Source organism: Lepidochelys kempii, chromosome 4 (assembly GCF_965140285.1).
Source record: "Lepidochelys kempii isolate rLepKem1 chromosome 4, rLepKem1.hap1, whole genome shotgun sequence".
Lineage (NCBI taxonomy): Eukaryota > Metazoa > Chordata > Testudines > Cheloniidae > Lepidochelys > Lepidochelys kempii.
Genome location: NC_136383.1, coordinates 141,615,146 through 141,636,132, shown reverse-complemented (window position 1 = coordinate 141,636,132; position 20,987 = coordinate 141,615,146). Strand labels below are relative to the sequence as shown.

The following is a 20,987-nucleotide window of genomic DNA, read 5'->3' as shown; positions in this document are numbered from 1 at the left end:
CGCCCACCCCATGAGCTTGGGCCCTGCAGGCAGCCTTGATGTCACAGCTAGAGAGTGGCCCATGGGTCCAGCTAGCTTGGGGAGGGACACAGCTCCGCCCCCCATCATGGTGGAGCCCTGCCCCCTCCCCCGCCAAGCAGGTCAGGTGGGGTTGGGCCACTCTCTGCTGGTGGGGGTGGGGTGCCCCCGCTCAGCACCCTCCAGCCAGCACCCCCTCTATTCCTTCCTGTGAGGCCAACCCAGGTACTGGGCCCCCCGTGCCTCACCCCCAGCCCTGGCGAGAATGGAAGGGGGGGGCTGCTTTGCCCACAGCTGCTGGGGGCTCAGGGGCGAGCGGTTGAGCCTTGTCCCCAGCAGGAGGGCTGGGCCATGCCTCGACAAAGCCCCCCTGTGCCAGGCTGGCTCAGTGGCCTTGGGCCCCATCGGGGGGATGAGTCCAGGTGCTGCAGCCTCACGGGGAGGGGCAGAGAAGCCAAAGCCAGACCCATGGCAAGTTCCTACAGCTCCTTTATTAGGCCTTGGAGGCCACAGCCCAGGACCCAGGGTACCGTGGTGGGTTGGGGGCTCACCCAGCGAGCAGAGAACAGGGTGCCAGGGGTTCAGAGTGGAGGGGTTGGGCCCACAGGCACCCCCAGAGCGTGTGTGGGGGGGAATTGCTGGTTCTTAGAACAGCCCAGGGGGGGCGCGATCCGAGCAGCCCTGCGGCGAGTCGCAGTCAGTAAAGCCGAGCCCACGCTGGCCCTGTGGGATGAGGCGAGTGCTGGGGTCCGGCAGCCCCCGCTTTCTATGCCGTGGGGGGGGAGGGGCCCGCGATGGGCTCCCCCCCCTCCAGCCCCACCTGCCTGGCGCCGCCTTGCAGAGAGACCCAGGCTGTGCCCCCTGCGGAGAGACCGGCAGCTCAGCGACAGGGGCCCTTGCTGGGGTATCACCCCCCCAGCCCTCCCTCCCCTCCTTCAGGGCACCCTGGCCAGGCCGCCTCTTCCCCCGCCAACCCCATTCCCGGGGGAGCCCAGCCAGGGCAGCCCCTCCCCCGCTCCCTGGGGGAGCCCCGCAGTGGGGTGGCACAGGGCGGAGAGGGAGGCCGGAGCCGCGGTACCTGCGGGGGGATCCCACGCCGCTTGCAGCTGGAGCTTGGCACCGCTGCTCAGGGCGCCCTGCGGGACGAGAGGGGCGCTGAAGGGGGGCATGGGCACAGCTCTCACCTAGGCAGTGGGACTAAGCCAGGCTCCCTGCTCCCACTGGCTCCCCGTGGGGCAGGTACTCTGGGGTCCAGGGCCTGGGCAGCCTGCCGCAGGTGACGGGAGGGGGCTGCAGTGGGGTCACCTGCAGAGGGAGCCTGAGCTGATGCCACATGGAAACAGCTCCTGACATGGGCCCCAATTGGAGCCGGTTCCCCCCGAGAGGGGAAAGGCCCCATTCCCCACCCCCCTGAGCCAGCCAGTCCCCTGCCCTGGGGCAGATCAGAGCTAGCCCCCCCGAGAGGGGAAAGGCCCCATTCCCCACCCCCCTGAGCCAGCCAGTCCCCTGCCCTGGGGCAGATCGGAGCCAGCCCCCCCGAGAGGGGAAAGGCCCCATTCCCCACCCCCGGGCCAGCCAGTCCCCTGCCCTGGGGCAGATCGGAGCCAGCCCCCCCGAGAGGGGAAAGGCCCCATTCCCCACCCCCCGGGCCAGCCAGTCCCCTGCCCTGGGGCAGATCGGAGCCAGCACCTCCTAGAGGGGAAAGGCCCCATTCCCCACCCCCCGGGCCAGCCGGTCCCCTGCCCTGGGGCAGATCGGAGCCTGCCCCCCCGAGAGGGGAAAGGCCCCATTCCCCACCCCCCTGAGCCAGCCAGTCCCCTGCCCTGGGGCAGATCGGAGCCAGCCCCCCCGAGAGGGGAAAGGCCCCATTCCCCACCCCCCTGAGCCAGCCAGTCCCCTGCCCTGGGGCAGATCGGAGCCAGCCCCCCCGAGAGGGGAAAGGCCCCATTCCCCACCCCCCGGGCCAGCCAGTCCCCTGCCCTGGGGCAGATCGGAGCCAGCACCTCCTAGAGGGGAAAGGCCCCATTCCCCACCCCCCGGGCCAGCCGGCCCCCTGCCCTGGGGCAGATCGGAGCCAGCCCCCCCGAGAGGGGAAAGGCCCCATTCCCCACCCCCAGCCCTGGGGCAGAGTGGAGTTGGTGCCTCCTGAAGGGGAAAGGCCCCATTCCCCACCCCCCGGGCCAGCCAGTCCCCTGCCCTGGGGCAGATCGGAGCCAGCCCCCCCGAGAGGGGAAAGGCCCCATTCGCCGCCCCCAGCCCTGGGGCAGAGTGGAGTTGGTGCCTCCTGAAGGGGAAAGGCCCCATTCCCCACCCCCCGGGCCAGCCAGTCCCCTGCCCTGGGGCAGATCGGAGCCAGCACCTCCTAGAGGGGAAAGGCCCCATTCCCCACCCCCCGGGCCAGCCGGTCCCCTGCCCTGGGGCAGATCGGAGCCAGCCCCCCCGAGAGGGGAAAGGCCCCATTCCCCACCCCCGGGCCAGCCAGTCCCCTGCCCTGGGGCAGATCGGAGCCTGCCCCCCCGAGAGGGGAAAGGCCCCATTCCCCACCCCCCGGGCCAGCCGGTCCCCTGCCCTGGGGCAGATCGGAGCCAGCCCCCCCGAGAGGGGAAAGGCCCCATTCCCCACCCCCGGGCCAGCCAGTCCCCTGCCCTGGGGCAGATCGGAGCCAGCACCTCCTAGAGGGGAAAGGCCCCATTCCCCACCCCCGGGCCAGCCAGTCCCCTGCCCTGGGGCAGATCGGAGCCAGCACCTCCTAGAGGGGAAAGGCCCCATTCCCCACCCCCCTGAGCCAGCCAGTCCCCTGCCCTGGGGCAGATCGGAGCCTGCCCCCCCGAGAGGGGAAAGGCCCCATTCGCCGCCCCCAGCCCTGGGGCAGAGTGGAGTTGGTGCCTCCTGAAGGGGAAAGGCCCCATGTCCTGAACTTGCCACCCCCTGACAAAGTTCCTCATAGGTTTTGGCTCCGTTACCTTCTCTCCTGGCTCCAGCTCCAGCTCCGTGAGCTCCGGCCACCTCCTGGCCTCCTGCCCTGCTATGCCATTGTGTCCTGACTCCAGGAGGAGCTCGGCCGGGCTGGCCCCTGGCGCCAGGCAAGGCCCGTGGGAGGGCTCCACCCGTGCCTCTCCACCTACGGGGAGACGGGTGAGGGCTGAGTGCCTGGCACTCGCTCTGCTGCCAGAGCAGCGGGCGACCGTCCAAGCTGGCTCAGGGGCTGCTGGGCTCCATCAGGTACCCCACTCCGCCAGCCTGGCTGACGGCAATTCAGGAACCCCGCCGCCTCCCCCCGGAGCAGAACGCCCCCGAGTGACAGCCGGCCAAGCAGCACTGCATGGTGCCCTCCCCAGGGGGTTTCCTGCCGGGGGCTGTGTTGGGAGTGGGGGGCAGACCCGCTGGGGGGTTTCCTGCTGGGCCGCGCTGGGGGAGCAGGACAGACCTGCCAGCCCAGGTGACCCCAGTGCTGGCTCAGCCCGGCAGCTCCTGGTGTGTGCGCATGATGGCACCGTTCTGCCCCGAACACCCACCTGCCCCGGGGTCCTCGCCAGGCAGGGGGGCTGCAGCTGTGGAGGGGCCGGGCTGCCAGGGCCAGGAGGGCGCTGGCTGGGGCAGAGGTTCCACGGAGAGGGAACCTGCGCTGGAGAGAACCGGGCAGCTTGGAGCAGGCTCCCCCACGGCCAGTGATGGGCGAGTGGGATCAGCGAGAGGCCCAGTCTGCACATCTGGGAGCCGGTCGTGGGGCCCCTCAGTGGGCACTGACTCTGCCAGGAGGGAGCCCTCAGAGGGGCCCTGGAGCAATAGGGGAGCCTCCTCCATGGGCGGAAATATAGCTGGGGGCTGGTTTGGAGACCTCAGCCCATGGGGGATGCTGGGGGACAGATACACTGGGGAAGGGGGGCTGGCCAGGGGTAGAGAGAGAAGAGGTGGAGACCTGGCTCTGGGAGGGCTGACAGGGCATGGGGGGCTGGCAGAGGGCGGAGACCCAGCTCTGGGAAAGGCAGGGGGTGGAGAAGACCCGGCTTTGGGAGGGCTGGCAGGGGCAGGAGACCAAGTTCTGGGAGGGCTGTCAGGGGATGGAGACCCGGCCCTGGGAGGGAATGGAGACCTGGCCCTGGGAGGGCTGGCAGGGGATGGAGACCCGGCCCTTGGAGGAAATGGAGACCTGGCCCTGGGAGGGCTGGCAGGGGATGGAGACCCGGCTCTGGCAGAGGGGGCAGGGGTTGGAGACCTGGCCCTGGCAGAGGGGGCAGGGGTTGGAGACCTGGCCCTGGGAGGGCTGGCAGGGGGTGGAGACCCGACCCTGGGAGGGCTGGCAGGGGGTGGAGACCCGGCCCTGGCAGAGGGGGCAGGGGTTGGAGACCTGGCCCTGGGAGGGCTGGCAGGGGGTGGAGACCCGGCCCTGGGAGGGCTGGCAGGGGGTGGAGACCCGGCCCTGGGAGGGCTGGCAGGGGGTGGAGACCCGGCCCTGGGAGGGCTGGCAGGGGGTGGAGACCCGGCTCTGGCAGAGGGGGCAGGGGGTGGAGACCCGGCTCTGGCAGAGGGGGCAGGGGGTGGAGACCCGGCTCTGGGAGGGCTGGCAGGGGGTGGAGACCCGGCTCTGGCAGAGGGGGCAGGGGGTGGAGACCCGGCTCTGGGAGGGCTGGCAGGGGGTGGAGACCCGGCTCTGGGAGGGCTGGCAGGGGGTGGAGACCCGGCTCTGGCAGAGGGGGCAGGGGACGGAGACCAAGTTCTGGGAGGGCTGGCAGGGGGTCGAGACCTGGCTCTGGCAGAGGGGGCAGGGGGTGGAGACCCGGGTTCAGCCAGGCTGATGGGAGGCAGAGTCATGGTTCCATCTGGACTGATGTGGAACAGATCTTTGGTTCTGGGCTGAATAGCTGGAGCCAGGGGCCCTGTCCTGGGTGGGCTGGTGGGGGGCAGGGGTTTGGCCCAAGGCGGGCTGGTGGGGGGCAGGGGCCCTGTCCCGGGCGGGCTGGTGGGAGGCAAGGGTTTGGCCCAAGGCGGGCTGGTGGGGGACAAGGGCCCTGTCCCGGGCGGGCTGGTGGGGGGCAGGAGTTTGGCCCATGGCGGGCTGGTGGGGGACAAGGGCCCTGTCCCGGGCGGGCTGGTGGGGGGCAGGGGTTTGGCCCTGGGCAGGCTGGTGGAGGGCAGAGGCCCTGTCCCAGGCAGGCTGGCAGGGGACAGGGGTGTGGGTCTGCGTGGACTGGCAGGAGGGGCAGCCGTGCTGGAGCGGGACTCAGAGGTGCGAGGGCTGGAGGGGGCCGGGAGGAAGTCACCCGGCGAAGTGTGGGGCTCTGGCCGGCGGAAGATGTAGGCCGACTCAGTCAGGCTGCGCTGGTAGCGTAGGCAGGGCCTATGGGGTGCTCCTGGGGGGAAAGCACAGAGGAGATTGTCAGCGGCTGCTTCCCCTGCCCCTCCCGCACTATCACCCACCACTGTCATGCAGCCACCTCGGGGGGGGAACACAGCAGCTGCTTAACCCGTAGGCCCCTAATAGCTCCCTCGTGCCCCCAGCAAATGGCAGGCTTGGTTTGCAGACAGCAAACCTGATCCGAGAGCTCCCAGCAAGGCAGGATTTCAGCCAAATCCCACATCCAGCGGAAAGTGCCCAGGGGAGCGCAGGCGCCGGGGGCTGAGACACTCACCTGGCCTGACACCCAGGGGCGAGGGGGGCGACTGGGCACCCGAAGTGGAGCTGGAGCGTTCCCGCTGCCTGAAGAACTCCCGGGGATTCTGTGAGCGCTGGGAGACCAGCGTGGCCGCCTCCTGCAACGCACAGAGTGAGGGGGGGCCTGAGGGGCGGGCAGGGGGCTCTGCATCCCGGCCCGAGTGGGGAAGATGTTAGTGTTGGCCTGGCCCAGCAGGGGGCGTCCTGGCCAGGTGGGGGGCAGGAGGCTAGGACAGGCCTGGCCCAGCAGGGGGCGTCCTGGCCAGGTGGGGGGCAGGAGGCTAGGACAGGCCTGGCCCAGCAGGGGGCGTCCTGGCCAGGTGGGGGGCAGGAGGGTAGGACAGGCCTGGCCCAGCAGGGGGCGTCCTGGCCAGGTGGGGGGCAGGAGGCTAGGACAGGCCTGGCCCAGAAGGGGGCGCTCTCTCTCTCTAGGCTCCCATCACTTACCACTGCCTTCTCGATGGACTCACTGCGCCGGAACCGGTCCCGCATGGCCTCCTCGTGCTCCCGCTGCTGCTGCTCCTGGGACGGGATGGGGTAGAGACCCTCAGAGAGCTGGGGCACTTAGCAGTGGGGGCAGCTCGAGGGGGGCTGGGCCCCCACGTCCTCTGCCCCCCAGCTCCTTGCGTGCTGCCTGCCTTGGTTCATGCTCCTTCCTGGGGTCTGGCTCCCAGCCGTGAGACGCACTGTGCCCCTCCGTACTCAGCCTGTGCCCCCCCCAGCTCCGACGCGGGCCCCAGCCCTCCCCTGCCGGCCCCGTCTCCTGCTCGGCCCCATCTCACCGCCAGCCCAGTGCTGGCTGCCGGCTCCCTGATGTAGGGGCAGGGCGGGCACAGCTTCCACTCACCCATCGGGCTTTCTCCTTCCTCCGCTCCTCGGCCTCCAGCCGCGCCTGCTCCTTCCTGCAGGGAGGGACCCAGGTCAGCCGAGGAGCTTGCGAGCCCTGACGGGGCCTGGCTCCGCCGGGTGCAGGGCCCCCAGGCAGGCCTGCAGGATGGGGCAGGGGCGCCAGGCCTGGCAGCCCTGGGGGACTCACCTCTGCTCCTCGATCAGCCTCTCCTTCTCCTTGAACTTGCGCTCTCGCTCAGCCGCCTCTCTCTTCTCCTCCTCCATGCGCTCACGTTCCCAGCGCCTACGCTCCTCCAGCAGCCGCCGGCGCTCCTCCTCCTTCCGCTGCTCCTCTTCCCTCTGGGTGCAGCACAGGGCACAGGGGGCTGAGCTCCGGGGGACCCCAAACAGCCTCCAGCACCGGGGCGGGGGCAGGGCAGCGAGGGGATCCCTGCAGGGCAGGGGCAGGGGCAGGGACCGATCCCCGAGTCCAGGTGCTGAGCTCCCACCAACACCCGGAGCAAGGTGGGGAGGTCAGCACCTGGCCCAGACCCCCTGCCCGGGCACTGCCCCCTCCCTCTGTGTTTCCAACCAGCCCTGCTCCCAAGGCAGGGACCCAAGTCGTCTCCCCCAGGGCAGTACTGCGGGGATGCACCGGGGGCAGCATATACAACAGAGCACTGGCCACATTCCCACAGGGAACCTGCCTGAGACCCCCCTTCACTGGAACATTTCGGGGACTCAGCCCCGACGGGAGCCACGGGGGGGCAGGGCAGGATCAGAGCCCAGAACCCCGCAGGGATCAGCCTGAGGCGGGGAGGCCAGAGCCTGGCCCTGGGAGCAAGGAGCACAGAGGGACTTGTGGTCCGCGAGCTCCAGTCAGGTGGTCCGCGGATAGTCCCTTCTAGGGTGCACACCTGGCCCGCCACACACGAGAGAATGAAGCGCCGTCCACCACATGTAAGGTGAGGTGGTGGCCTTGGGAGGACTAGGGGGTAGGTGGGAGGGGGCAGTGGGGTGAGGTGGGGGAAATAGGAAGTAGGTAGGGGCAATGGGGTGAGAAGAGGGGGGGGGAGAATTTGGGACGGCGGCCAGAGAGAGAGGCAACTTTCTCAAGCTCCAGGGCTGCAGCAGCCAGGGAAAGAACCTGCTCCTTCCCAGCCCAGCTCGGGGGCTGCCATGGCAGGAGAGAGACCCCCCTCTCCTTCCCAGCCCAGCTCGGGGGCTGCCACGGCGGGGAGAGAGGGAGAGACCCCCCTCTCCTTCCCAGCCCAGCTCGGGGGCTGCCACGGCGGGGAGAGAGGGAGAGACCCCCCTCTCCTTCCCAGCCCAGCTCGGGGGCTGCCACGGCGGGGAGAGAGGGAGAGACCCCCCTCTCCTTCCCAGCCCAGCTCGGGGGCTGCCATGGCAGGAGAGAGACCCCTCCTCCTTCCCAGCCCAGCTCGGGGGCTGCCACGGCGGGGAGAGAGGGAGAGACCCCCCTCTCCTTCCCAGCCCAGCTCGGGGGCTGCCACGGCGGGGAGAGAGGGAGAGACCCCCCTCTCCTTCCCAGCCCAGCTCGGGGGCTGCCACGGCGGGGAGAGAGGGAGAGACCCCCCTCCTCCTTCCCAGCCCAGCTCGGGGGCTGCCACGGCGGGGAGAGAGGGAGAGACCCCCCTCTCCTTCCCAGCCCAGCTCGGGGGCTGCCACGGCGGGGAGAGAGGGAGAGACCCCCCTCTCCTTCCCAGCCCAGCTCGGGGGCTGCCACGGCGGGGAGAGAGGGAGAGACCCCCCTCTCCTTCCCAGCCCAGCTCGGGGGCTGCCACGGCGGGGAGAGAGGGAGAGACCCCCCTCTCCTTCCCAGCCCAGCTCGGGGGCTGCCACGGCGGGGAGAGAGGGAGAGACCCCCCTCTCCTTCCCAGCCCAGCTCGGGGGCTGCCACGGCGGGGAGAGAGGGAGAGACCCCCCTCTCCTTCCCAGCCCAGCTCGGGGGCTGCCACGGCGGGGAGAGAGGGAGAGACCCCCCTCTCCTTCCCAGCCCAGCTCGGGGGCTGCCACGGCGGGGAGAGAGGGAGAGACCCCCCTCTCCTTCCCAGCCCAGCTCGGGGGCTGCCACGGAAGCGCTTTGCACTCGCAAGCTAACGGGACAAACAACACTTGGAAAGATCATTAAGGGGTCCGCCAGGACCCTCAGCAATTTTCAAGTGGTCCATGAAAAAAAAGTTTGAGAACCACTAGACTAGTCCAAATGTCCCACTCATTCAGCATTCCCGCACCTCCTGATTAAACCTGCTCCAGGGGGCGCTGTGGGGAGCAGGGCAGGAGCCCTGGCTGTGGGTGCAGTTCCCGGCTGCAGAGGTATGGGGCAGGGCCTGGGGTGCGGCTCATGACCTGTGCAGGGGATCTCTTGGGACTGCGCTGTCTGCTCACCTCGGCCTGCGCCCAGAACGAGTCCCGTTTGGTCCTGCGGATCTCCAGGGCAGGGTTCGTTTTCCTGTAGTTGGTGCCCTGCGGGGAGATGCAGAAATGGGTCCAAGGGGGGCTCAGAGTAGCCCTCTCCCTGGGACATCTCCATCCCTGTACTGGGCCATGGCAGCTCAGTGAGGGGGGAGGGTCCCAGGGCCCTGCATGCGGCATCACCCCCCCCTTGCCCCGACCAGGCTCCCGTCTGCACCCGGTGCAGCACATGCCAGCCTGGCTCGTCTGCAGGGAGCAAATGCCAATGCAGCCCAGAGGGAAACCCCAGCGGCCCCTCCCTCTATGCACCCCACAGCATCTGTCCGTCTGGCCCCAGTCCACACACTTTCCCACACCCCCCCCGCCAACCCCCCCGCCCCCCCACTCACCACCAGTTCCTCAGAGCTGCTGGCTGGTGCTCGCCTGGAGACGCTGCCCCCCGCTGGCGCGAGCTGGGACAGCACGTGGTGGAGCCCCTCCTGCGTCACCTCCTCGGGGCGGCGGGCGCTCAGCACCAGGCTGGCCTCCTGCACGAGGGAGGGGAGGACAGCTTCACCTCTGCTCACCCCGGGCCTGGGAGCCGGGGCGCCCCCCAAGGGGAGCCCAGCTGTCCTTCCCACCCCAGCCTGGGAGAGGGGAAGGCGGCTCTCCCGGCACAGGCCCTGGATGCATCCTGCTCCCAGCTCCGGCCCGTGCCCGCATCGGGCGGGATGCTGGCTGGCTGGTTGCAGCCTGTCTCTGGCAGATTCCTGCCCATCCCTGGCTCCATTCCCGGGTATTTATAGGTTCTTGGGCTCCAGATGGTGGAGACTGTTTCCCTCTGGCTGCTGGGGCTAGGCCATGCAGGGGGCTGGGTGCCCGGGCTGGGGGAGGGTGGGACAGAGAGGGCCACTCACCAGGGGCCTGCTCCCGGCCCTTGGGGGGAGGGGAGCACCCCTGCACTGAGCGAAGGCTCCAGCACTGGGAACGGGGGAGACACAAGCAACAGATGGGGTGGGGGGGGTTGGAGAGGGGCCCCAGCTGCTCCCCCACCCCCTTCCTGCCCAGGGAAAGCCCCCCAGGTCCGGGGCCAGGGAGCCGGGCCAGGGCTGGGAATGGCAGAGCCTGAGTTAGCAGTGGTGGGAATGTGCTGAGCAAAGCGTCCGAAGGCCAGGGGCTGCCCAGGGCAGGGGTCCCAGCTCGGGGGGGGGGGGGGGGGGCTGAGGGAGCTGGGGGAGAGCCAGGGAGTGAGTGGGACGGAAACAAAGCCAAACACCAGGGACGTGGCAGGGGCTAGGGAAGTGCGGGGGAGCGGCCAGACAGCCACAGCCCGGAGCTGAAATGGCGACAAAGGCTGGACACACCCCACCCCCACAGCGCCCCCTGCTGGGAGAGGCTGGAGCTGGCGTGGCCAGGAACCCCCCCCCACAGCCAGCACTCCTGCCCCGCCCCCCACAGCGCCCCCTGCTGGGAGAGGCCGGAGCTGGCGTGGCCAGAAACAACCCCCCCCCACAGCCAGCGCTCCTGCCCCGCCCCCCACAGCGCCCCCTGCTGGGAGAGGCCGGAGCTGGCGTGGCCAGAAACAACCCCCCCCCACAGCCAGCGCTCCTGCCCCGCCCCCCACAGCGCCCCCTGCTGGGAGAGGCCGGAGCTGGAGTGGCCAAGAGCCCCCTCAACAGCCAGCTCCTACCCTGCTCCACACAGCGCCCCCTGCTGGACCAGGCTGGGACTGGAGTAGCCCAGAGCTCCCCCACAGCGCCCCCTTTCAGACAGTCTCTGTGACTCCTGTCTCTCATGTACCCCTTGCAATGCCCAAGTTCCCTGTGGTGCCGCCCGCCGGGCAGGAGCTCACCTTGAAGAAGGCCTTGATGGCAGGCAGATGCCCCGCACAGGTCTGTCTGTAGGACTCCGGCACCTTCTCCCCCACCTGGGCACCAAGCAGACATCAGCTCAGCCGGGCAGCCGGTGCCGGAGCAGGGCCCCAGACCAGGCCAGCTCACTCCACCCCCTGTTGGGCTTTGCGCCTCCATGGCTGGCTGCCGTGTGCTCCCCCTGCAGCCCTGGAGAAGGGGCCCCCCAAAAGAGACCCGGCTCCCCCACCTCTCTGTGGATACAGAATTTCACTGAGCTCGGCAAGTGGCCCCTGCACTCGTCGCCAGGGCTGGGGCTCGCCTAAGAGTCCACTCCCCTGCAGGGCGCTGTCCCAGGAGTCAGCCCAAAGGTTCCCTTCCTCAGTTTCCCTCCATTCCCCTCAGTTGTCCAAGTGCCCACTTGCCCCCCGTCCCCCTGATCTCCCCTCAGACATCCTGCAGACCCTTACGTCCCCTTGTTTGTCACTTGGCCCCCTTAATCGAGCCCCCAACTGACCCCACCCTGCAGTGTGCAATTGTCTTTGGGAGTGCCTGCCTGGAGCCGGAGAGCGCTGAGCCCATCCTCCCAGAGCTGGAGGCCCCCTGCTCCGGAGGGTGGGGCCCTGCTGCCCAGAACCACGGACCCCGGGGGGCTCTGGGTGGGCAGCTCGCCCAGGACAGTATCGATTCGCTCGGGGGCTCCCCCAGGGATCAGAGTCGCAGCCAGGCTCTGCTCAGACAGCACCAGGGCCGGGTGTGGGGGAACTGGCAGCCGGCCCCAGAGCTCTCGGAACTGGGGAGTCATGTGTCGGGGGCAAGAAAGCACCCCAATCTGCTGAGAGGCCAAAGCTGGAGTAGGGGGAGCTCCCCCACAGCCAGGGCTCCCACCCCATGCCCCACAGTGCCCCCTGCTGCAAGAGGCCAGAGCTGGAGTAGCTCATTGTGGAAGTGGGGGTGCCCAGGGCCTGCCGCCCCCAGCCCCCCACCGCTGGCCTTCCAGGGGGGCCGCAGCTGCGTTGTGCAGAGCGGAGAACAGCCTGCGCCCCAGGTTGGGCCATGTCAATAACGCAAGTGCGGCCCGTGGGGTATTCAGGGCACGTGGGGCACACGCAGCGCCCTGCGCCGGGGGCTGAACACACGCAGGCCTGCAGGGGGTACCCAGCCCCGATGAGCCCCTCCCCCCGTCGGATGCCACGGGGCTGGGAGAGACAAGGAGCTGCTTAGGGCCGCCCCATATGTGACCCCCTGCCGCCCCCGAAGCCTCCCTGCTACCCACCCATCCACAGAGTCCCCCCAAACCATGCCCCCCTCACCCCGCCCCCGTGAGCAGGAATGAGAAGAAGTGGCAGCTGGGCCCTGCCAGCGGGTGGGGAGGCCCCACAGCACTTGATGAGGAGCCTGGAACAGGCCCCAGGCCCCCAAGCAGCCCCCCAACCAGGGACCCAGCTCCCCAACCAGCCCCAGCCCCCCCAAACAGGGACCCAGAAAAATTCAGGTGGGTGCTGCATTGCCACAGGCACTAGGGGGCGCTATAAGCACCCCCAGTAAGTCTGACCCCTGGCAGAGGGCAAAGGGACCCCTCCCCAGCTGGGGCTGGGGCCCTCCATGCCCACCCTGTCTGCAGGTGCAGGGCCTGCCCCCCGTCCCGTGACTCTCACCCAGTTGATGAGGACAACGCGGGGCTGCCCAGAGCCGGGGTCCTGGACGCGGCACAGGCCGTACATGACGTTGGTACTGGAGAACTTCCTGGCCAGCTCCTCTGCCCCACCGGCTGCAATAAGACCGGGGGGGGGGTGGTTAGCAGGGCCCAGCCCCCCAGAGTGCTCCAGGGGACACTACGGCAGACCCCCACTGCTTGCTGCCCCCACTCCCTGTCTGGGGGAGGGGTATTGGGGCAGCCTCCCTATCCATCCTTATCCCTACTGCCCACACAGGGGGCGCTGGGCCAGGGCGGGGGGCAGCGGGGGGTGCTCTCCCCGGGCGTCAGGGCTGCACTAGGGGGCGCAGGGCGGGGGGCAGCGGGGGGCGCTCTCCCCGGCCGTCAGGGCTGCACTAGGGGGCGCTGGGCGCAGGGAGCAGGGTGGGGGGCTGCGGGGGTCACTCTCCCTGGCCATCAGGGCTGCACTAGGGGGCGCTGGGCGCAGGGGGGGTCAGCGGGGGGCGCTCTCCCCGGGCGTCAGGGCTGCACTAGGGGGGGCTGGGCGCAGGGAGCAGGGTGGGGGGCTCAGCGGGGGGCGCTCTCCCCGGGCGTCAGGGCTGCACTAGGGGGGGCTGGGCGCAGGGAGCAGGGTGGGGCTCAGCAGGGGGCGCTCTCCCCGGGCGTCAGGGCTGCACTAGGAGGCGGTGGGCGCAGGGAGCAGGGTGTGGGGCTCAGCGGGGGGCGCTCTCCCCGGGCGTCAGGGCTGCACTAGGGGGCGGTGGGCGCAGGGAGCAGGGTGGGGCTCAGCGGGGGGCGCTCTCCCCGGCCATCAGGGCTGCACTGGGGGGCTGGGCGCAGGGAGCAGGGTGGGGGGCTGCGGGGGTCACTCTCCCCGGCCGTCAGGGCTGGCCCCATTTGGCCCCAGGGGGCGCTGCGACAGCGAGCCCCAGTTCTGTGACTCCTGTCGAATCCCCCCTGCGTCTGGGTGCAGCCCCGGCGTCGGGGGTGCTGGCAGGTCTCTCAGCGGGACGCCAGCCCACGCTGCTGGGGGGTGTTAGAGAGCTGCCGGGTGGCAGCACCCAGGGACAGCTCCTTAGCCGTGGTGGTGGCCGTGTGGGGCGGGCGGCTGGGAGAGGGGGCTGTGGATCCAGGGCCTCGGCACCTCTTACCTCCCGAGTCCAGGAGCTTCAGCTCATTGTGCTTCCCATACGCAAAGACGGCCCTGGAGCGGGGCAGAAGGGGAGGTCAGACAGGGCGGGGGGTATTGGGGCAACCAATCTTCTCCTCCACCACCCCCAGCTCAAACACCTGCTTCACCCCCCACCCCCGGGCTGCCAGCCCAGCAACCCCCTCCACAGACACTGGCCCATTATACCGACCGCCCGAGACGGGGCTGGATCCAGAGTCTGGCAGGACAGAGACAGTCCAGACTGCTGGGAACAGTGACCCCAGGCCTGTGTGGGGCGTCTGTGTAACGTACAGCAGGGGTTCTGACCCACGGCGGTGCAGGGCGCAGAGCCCCGCGGGGGGCGGTGTAGGGGACGGGGAGGTTCTGACCCACGGCGGTGCAGCGCGCAGAGCCCCGCGGGGGGCGGTGTAGGGGACGGGGCGGATCTGACCCACGGCGGTGCAGGGCGCAGAGCCCCGCGGGGGGCAGTGTAGGGGACGGGGCGGATCTGACCCACGGCGGTGCAGCGCGCAGAGCCCCGCGGGGGGCGGTGTAGGGGACGGGGCGGATCTGACCCACGGCGGTGCAGGGCGCAGAGCCCCACGGGGGGCGGTGTAGGGGACGGGGCGGATCTGACCCACGGCGGTGCAGGGCGCAGAGCCCCGCGGGGGGCGGTGTAGGGGACGGGGCGGATCTGACCCACGGCGGTGCAGCGCGCAGAGCCCCGCGGGGGGCGGTGTAGGGGACGGGGAGGTTCTGACCCACGGCGGTGCAGCGCGCAGAGCCCCGCGGGGGGCGGTGTAGGGGACGGGGCGGATCTGACCCACGGCGGTGCAGCGCGCAGAGCCCCGCGGGGGGCGGTGTAGGGGACGGGGCGGATCTGACCCACGGCGGTGCAGGGCGCAGAGCCCCGCGGGGGGCGGTGTAGGGGACGGGGAGGTTCTGACCCACGGCGGTGCAGTGTGCAGAGCCCCGCGGGGGGCGGTGTAGGGGACGGGGCGGTTTGACACGCAGCGGCATACGGCCAACGCCCGGCAGGTCTATTGCAATACTGAGTCCAAAGGGGGTCAGGCAACATGCTCCCCTCCCATCTCCTGTCCGGGGCTCTTGGGCAGATCCATCTCCCCGCCGAGGGAGCGGCCTGAGGCAGCCTAGCGTCCCCCTCCACCATATCCCGCCTTGCCTCACTCCTCTGCATTCCCCACCCCCCGCGGGGGGCCAGCCCTCGGTTACCCGGCGTATGCCAGTCGCTCTGCCGCAGGCAGAGCCCTCCCCGCCCATGCCAGCCCCAGCCCTGCACAGGCTGCTCCATCCCCAAGTGCTCGGGGTCAAACTGCAAAGGTCTCCTGCTCCCGAGTGCCCAGCCCCTGCACACCCCCCCCTGCCAGGGACGGCCACAGAGGACGGGCCTTTCCTGCAGGCCGTTGAGAGGCTCAGGCAGGAAAGAGGTTGGGGGCCAGGGGCTGCAGGCTCCTCTCCCACCCTGGGGACTTGGGCTCCCTCATGGCACATGCCACCCGCTCAGGGGCCAGTGGGACGGGAAAGCACCAGCCCCTGCCCCACACACTTCACCCCCAGCCTCCGCAGCTCCAGGTGCTCTGCCCCTGCCCAGAGACCCCCAGGACACCTGCAGGCCTGGCCTCCCCTCCGCTCAGCTCCTTCCCCCATCCCGGCCTCCCCTCCGGTCAGCTCCTTCCCCCCCATCCTGGCCTCCCCTCCGGTCAGCCCCTCCCCGTCCCGGCCTCCCCTCCGCTCAGCCCCTCCCCGTCCCGGCCTCCCCTCCGCTCAGCTCCTTCCCCCCATCCCGGCCTCCCCTCCGGTCAGCCCCTCCCCGTCCCGGCCTCCCCTCCGCTCAGCCCCTCCCCGTCCCAGCCTCCCCTCCGCTCAGCTCCTTCCCCCCCATCCCGGCCTCCCCTCCGCTCAGCTCCTTCCCCCCCATCCCGGCCTCCCCTCCGCTCAGCCCCTCCCCGTCCCGGCCTCCCCTCCGCTCAGCCCCTCCCCGTCCCAGCCTCCCCTCCGCTCAGCTCCTTCCCCCCCATCCCGGCCTCCCCTCCGCTCAGCCCCTCCCCGTCCCGGCCTCCCCTCCGCTCAGCTCCTCCCCCCATCCCGGCCTCCCCTCCGCTCAGCTCCTTCCCCCCCATCCCGGCCTCCCCTCCGGTCAGCCCCTCCCCGTCCCGGCCTCCCCTCCGCTCAGCTCCTTCCCCCCCATCCCGGCCTCCCCTCCGCTCAGCTCCTTCCCCCCCATCCCGGCCTCCCCTCCGCTCAGCCCCTCCCCGTCCCGGCCTCCCTTCCGCTCAGCTCCTTCCCCCCCATCCCGGCCTCCCCTCCGGTCAGCCCCTTCCCGTCCCGGCCTCCCCTCCGCTCAGCCCCTTCCCGTCCCGGCCTCTCCTCCGGTCAGCTCCTTCCCCGTCCCGGCCTCCCCTCCGGTCAGCTCCTTCCCCGTCCCGGCCTCCCCTCCGGTCAGCTCCTTCCCCCATCCCGGCCTCCCCTCCGCTCAGCCCCTTCCCGTCCCGGCCTCTCCTCCGCCCCAGCCCCTTCCTGACTCAGGGTATGGAAGTGCATCCGACAGCATCCGCTCCAGGACAATGGGGCTGCAGGATCTGGCACAATGGCAGGAGGACCCGTGGCAAGAGCACCCCTGCCAGGTCCCCCTGCCTGGCTCAGCGCAAAGGGGCGCACGTGGCCCACAAACAGCCCCCAATGGGCAGCACTCCCACACTGATTCCCCCCAACACAGCCAGCTCCTGCCCCACCCCCACAGCGCCCCCTGCTGGGAGAGGCCGGGGCTGGAGTTGCTGGGAGCTCCCCCCACACCCAGCTCCTGCTCTGCCCTGCCCTGCCTGCCCCCCCAGTGCCCGCTGCTGGGAGAGGCTGGGGCTGGAGTCGCCGGGAGCTCCCCGCCCAGCAGTCTGGCCCTGTTCCCTGCAATGCTGCCATTCCAAGACACGACATATTCAATTAATTTGCTCAGCTTCCGCTGCGGTGCATCTGAAGCGATCCTGAGGCCCAGCAAGGGGCGGATAATGTGGGGGGGTGTAACGTACACAGAAGCTGCCCTATAGGCCAGTCCCCCTGACCCGGGACCCATCACGGCCCCTTTCGGTGCCTCTTGGCCAAGCCAGACAGTCTGGGGCACGAGCCTGTGAGCAGCCCCAGCCCCTGGGGCAGGAGCAGCCTGGAGCCGCGGCCGGGTGCTAGAACCGAGAGAAGCTGGCTCCGATCCCAGCGAACTGAGTCCCTCTCTCCAGGGAGGCTGTCTCCCCAAGCCTTCCCCAACCCGCCCGCGCTCCCCCCAGCTCCCTTTGTCTCTGCACGGCGCCAATTACCAGTACATGTGACAACATGCTCTGCTCCGAGCACACGCAGCTGCGGAGCTCTGGGAACACGCATGTGGCTCTGCGTGTTCATTTGAACACAGGCACGTCTGGCATGCCAGAGACCGACGGGGGCGAGATCCTGCTCTGGTGTAAATCTGGAGCGGCTCTGGCTTCCCACAGCACGGCTGGGCCATGCGCTGGGCATGGCTTTCACTGACATGGGCGCCTTGTGGCCTGGGCGGGGCATGGGAAATGGGTGCCAGCCCCTCGGGGAAGGCGTTGCACAGACAGTAAAAACACCCTGGTGCCAGGGAACCCCAGTGCAGGTGGGGGCTGGCCAGAGTCAGGGTGAGGGGCAGAGCCGTGGTACCATGCGCCTCGGGGGCAGGAAGGTGGCAAGATGGGGGATATGGTGATGGGGGCTCAGCCCCCAGCTCCTGCCTGCCGCTGCCCCCTGCATTCCTGCCTGGCTTGCGCCCAGCGTCCCCACAGGGCGACGTCACCGCTCAGTTGGGCCCAAAGAGAAACAGGCCAAGCCACAGAGCTGCATGTGGTTTCTGGAGGAAGCCCTGCTCCCGTCCCAGCGCCGTGGGGAGGGAGGAGGGGCGCTGGGGACGCGAGACTGGAGGGAGCCTGTCTTGCAGAGCCAAGCCTGGGCCCAGCGTCAGGAGGCTTGGGGGTCTTTCCTGCAACCTTGTGCCAGGGCCAGAGAGTCTGGCCTGGGAGGGCGAGTTAATGGGGGGGCTTCCTTCCTGCGGGGCCTGTCTCCCCTGGAGAGGGTGCGGGAGACGGGATGGCTGCTTGTCCCTAATGTGTGTTTAACTCCAATGCCTTCGTTGGAGGCCAAGGCCTTAGCCGGAGCCGCCCCTCTGCGAGGGAGCGAGACTTGGCAGCACGCTCCAGGGCCGAAAACTAAAGGGCCCAGGGAGCATCGCTACCCCCGTGCCCCCCTATGCCTCAGTGCCTCCTCCTGGCACGTCTCCACAGGGCCCATCCCGGTGCCACTGCGGGACCAGAGGGGACCCCTCAGGGCAGTGCGATGGCCCCAGGGTCCGGGCTCAATCCGCACCCGGATAACTCGTGCAGCTCCCCTGAATCCCGCTGCTGGCTTCCAGCGACGCACCCGCAGTCCCTGCCCTGTGGCCCTACTTGGCGCTTTGGGATCCTGCTGGGAGAGGCCAGGGCTGGAGTCGCCAGGGGTCCCCACCCCAGCCAGCGCTCCTGCCCCGCCCCCCACAGCGCCCCCTCCTGGGAGGTGACAGAATTGTTGCTGTAGGAGGTCCAGTCTCCTGTCCCTATGGCCTTCCCCAGAGCCACTCCCTGGATTAGCAGAGCTCAGCAGCCCAGCTCCTGTCCGGGGAGTGCCGTGAACTCCTCTGGGTTAAGCAGCTTGGAAAACAAGTCCAAAATCCAGGGCCATTTCATAACCAGGGTCCTCCCACCTTCCCCTCCCCCGCTCACTAGCCTCCCCCCCCCCCGAAAACCCCAGCCAGCCACTCCGCAGAACTGCAACCTCGACATTTTCCGCTCGCAGAAATCCCACTGTCCTGGGGGAGGGGCAATTGGTGCTCCCTCCATGGGGGGGGGGGGATGACTCCCTGTGGGAGGGCAGTGGCAGCTGGGAGGGGCGGGTTAAAGGCAGCCTGGCAGCGCCTTGCTAGAGGTGCGGGTTAAAACAGGAATTGTTCCCTGGCAGCCAGACAGCTGCTGTTTCCCCCAAACACCCTGCGGTCCAGCGAGCTTTCGAACAGCGGGGGCTGGGAGGCAGGACTCCTGGGTTCTATTCCCACCTCTGTGGGGAGAGTGGAGTCCGGGGGGGGGGGGGAATAGAGAGGCAGGACTCCTGGGTTCTGGTTCTCACACTAACTTGCTGTGTGACCTTGGGCAAGCCACTTGCCTGCTCCATGCCTCAGTTTCCCCAGCTCCTGCTCCCTGTCGCGTGGGAACAGTGCCCAGAATGCAGGCTCAGTGGCTCTGTGACTCCCTGGAGAAGACCCAGGAGCTCACAGGCCTGGGCTCATGGCAGCGCCCGAGCCCCAGGCAATGCCAGCGACACCAGCTTTGCCTTGAGGTTCCTGGTCTCTCAACCCCACCAAGGAGGGAGAGGGGGGCAGAGAGCACCGCTGAGAGTCAGCTCCGAGCAAAGGGCTCCGGGAGAGTCTGTTCTGTCCCCCAAACCTCCTCACACACCCACCCCATTGTGCCTCCCCCGCACAGCACCCCACCCCATCCTTCTCTGCCACCGCCCCACCCCACTGCACCGCCCCGCACAGCGCCCCACCCCCACCCTTCTGTCACTGCCCCATCCCACTGCACCCCCCTGCACTGTCCCCCACCCTTCTCTGCCACTGTGCAGCCCCCACCCCACTGCACCCCCCCGCACAGCACCCCACCCCCACCCTTTTGTCACTGCCCCATCCCACTGCACCCCCCCACACTGTCCCCCACCCCCACCCTTCTCTGCCACTGTGCAGCCCCCACCCCACTGCACCCCCCCGCACAGCACCCCACCCCCACCCTTTTGTCACTGCCCCATCCCACTGCACCCCCCCACACTGTCCCCCACCCCCACCCTTCTCTGCCACTGTGCAGCCCCCACCCCACTGCACCCCCCCGCACAGCACCCCACCCCCACCCTTTTGTCACTGCCCCATCCCACTGCACCCCCCACACTGTCCCCCACCCCCACCCTTCTCTGCCACTGTGCAGCCCCCACCCCCCGCACGGCCCGGCCCGGCCCGGCCCGGCCCGGCGCTCACCAGCCGGCGGAGGCGCGGCGGCCCGCGATGTCCTCCTTGGCGGCCAGCAGCGCCAGCCGGTGCGTGTCCAGGTCGGGCCGGCTCATGGCTCAGCCCCGCGCTCCCCGCTCTGCCGGGCCGGAAAGTTCCTGGCGAGGGAGCCCCGCGCCGGCCCCGCCTTGCCCGGCCCCGGTCCCAGCCCGCGGGGGGGGAGGGAGGGACCCGGGAGCCCTGCCCAGCTCCGGGGGCGGGGGGGAGTTGGGCTACTGGTTTGAGGGGGGGGCGGGGCGCCAGGACTCCTGGGTTCTCTCCCCAGCTCTGGGAGGGGAGTGGGGCGCCAGGACTCCTGGGTTCTGTCCCCAGTAGTGTGAAGGGAGTGTGGGGCTCCTGGTAAGAGCCCAGGAGGGCTGGGAGCCAGGACTTCTGGATTCTGTTCATGGCGCAGTGTAATGCCTTAGAGTGAGTCCCTCCCTCTCTTTGTGCCTCAGTTTCCCACTCTGTCCAGTGGGGATTCTGATCCAGGAGCTCCTGTGAGACTCAGTGAGTTGGGGCTTGTGCACCCAATGGACTTAGTCCAGAATAGCTGGTGCACTTTAAATTTGCACTCTACTTAATCCAAATTAACTCTGAAGTGTAGACAAGTCCTTAGTAGCCAGGTAGAGCTTGGAGCTGCCCAGCACAGCATGTCCTTCTCTCTGTCCGATCCCACTGTGGCTCGCCCCCATTTGTCTCCAGCTGAAAATCTGTGGCAGACCCAGTTTATGTAGGGCCTGCGGAAACATGCAGGTGTTGCTGAAGCAGCCAGCAGGAGATGCACCGGTGCTCGGGGCTGCCGGGACGCTACCTGGGACGCCCCAAGTGGGGGCTGGGGGGCAGTGGCCGTGCAGAAGCAACATCTCTGGGGTTCGAGAGGATGCGTGGGCCGAGTGTGCGAGGTCCCCAGGCTGGGGGGCGAATGGTCCCATGACACGGGGAGCCGGGCTCTGATGGGGCCTGCTGCATTGCTTGGGCCCCGCGTTCTGTCCCCAGGGGCTGTCACTGTCCCAGGCAATGTGGACCTGGGAGGCAGCTCCCCAATGGCTCCATATCCCATCCTGGGAGCCCATCAGGCTTAAGGGGGCAGCGCTGCCCCCCCCTTTGGAATCTGGTGTTTGCTCAGCCCTTGGCCCCGGGGCAGCTGGCAGAGGCCGCAGCAGCGAGCGGCCTGTTCCCTTATTTGGTCAATGAAACCACCAACGAAAACCCCAAAGCCCCAGGAAAATATTCGCAGAGCCAGGACTGGCCAGCTGGAAAAATGCAGGGGCTGTACCCTCTGTGCACAGCTCCCAGCAGCTGGGATGAGACCCATCCCGGCCGTACCC

General features: G+C 69.5%; 1 protein-coding gene across 2 annotated transcripts; it reads right to left on the bottom strand.

Annotated features, from left to right (window-relative positions):
- Positions 1 to 489: 489 nt before the first annotated feature.
- Positions 490 to 19,906, bottom strand: LOC144930526 (drebrin-like). Of its 2 annotated transcripts, none has more exons than XM_078852632.1 (14): positions 19,648 to 19,906; positions 13,573 to 13,625; positions 12,423 to 12,535; positions 10,767 to 10,841; positions 9,325 to 9,462; positions 8,909 to 8,986; positions 6,708 to 6,859; positions 6,519 to 6,573; positions 6,119 to 6,193; positions 5,649 to 5,769; positions 3,534 to 5,369; positions 2,982 to 3,139; positions 1,097 to 1,154; positions 490 to 879 (listed from the first exon to the last, which is right to left on the bottom strand). In XM_078852632.1, exons 1-14 carry the CDS (start codon positions 19,731 to 19,733, stop codon positions 785 to 787), a joined length of 3,093 nt encoding a protein of 1,030 aa, XP_078708758.1. In that variant the 5' UTR covers positions 19,734 to 19,906; the 3' UTR covers positions 490 to 784. The 2 variants fall into 2 exon arrangements, with proteins under 2 accessions (XP_078708758.1, XP_078708759.1); XM_078852633.1 differs by having other exon boundaries at positions 5,280 to 5,369; positions 19,648 to 19,885.
- Positions 19,907 to 20,987: the final 1,081 nt, after the last annotated feature.

Coding starts and splice junctions, on each gene's coding strand:
- LOC144930526 (XM_078852632.1), bottom strand. CDS start 19,733: ATGAGCCGGCCCGACCTGGACACGCACCGGCTGGCGCTGCTGGCCGCC. Junction 13,626..19,647: donor CGCCGCGCCTCCGCCGGCTG/GTGAGCGCCGGG, acceptor GCCCCGCTCCAG/GGCCGTCTTTGCGTATGGGA. Junction 6,860..8,908: donor CGTTCTGGGCGCAGGCCGAG/GTGAGCAGACAG, acceptor TGCTGCACCCAG/AGGGAAGAGGAGCAGCGGAA.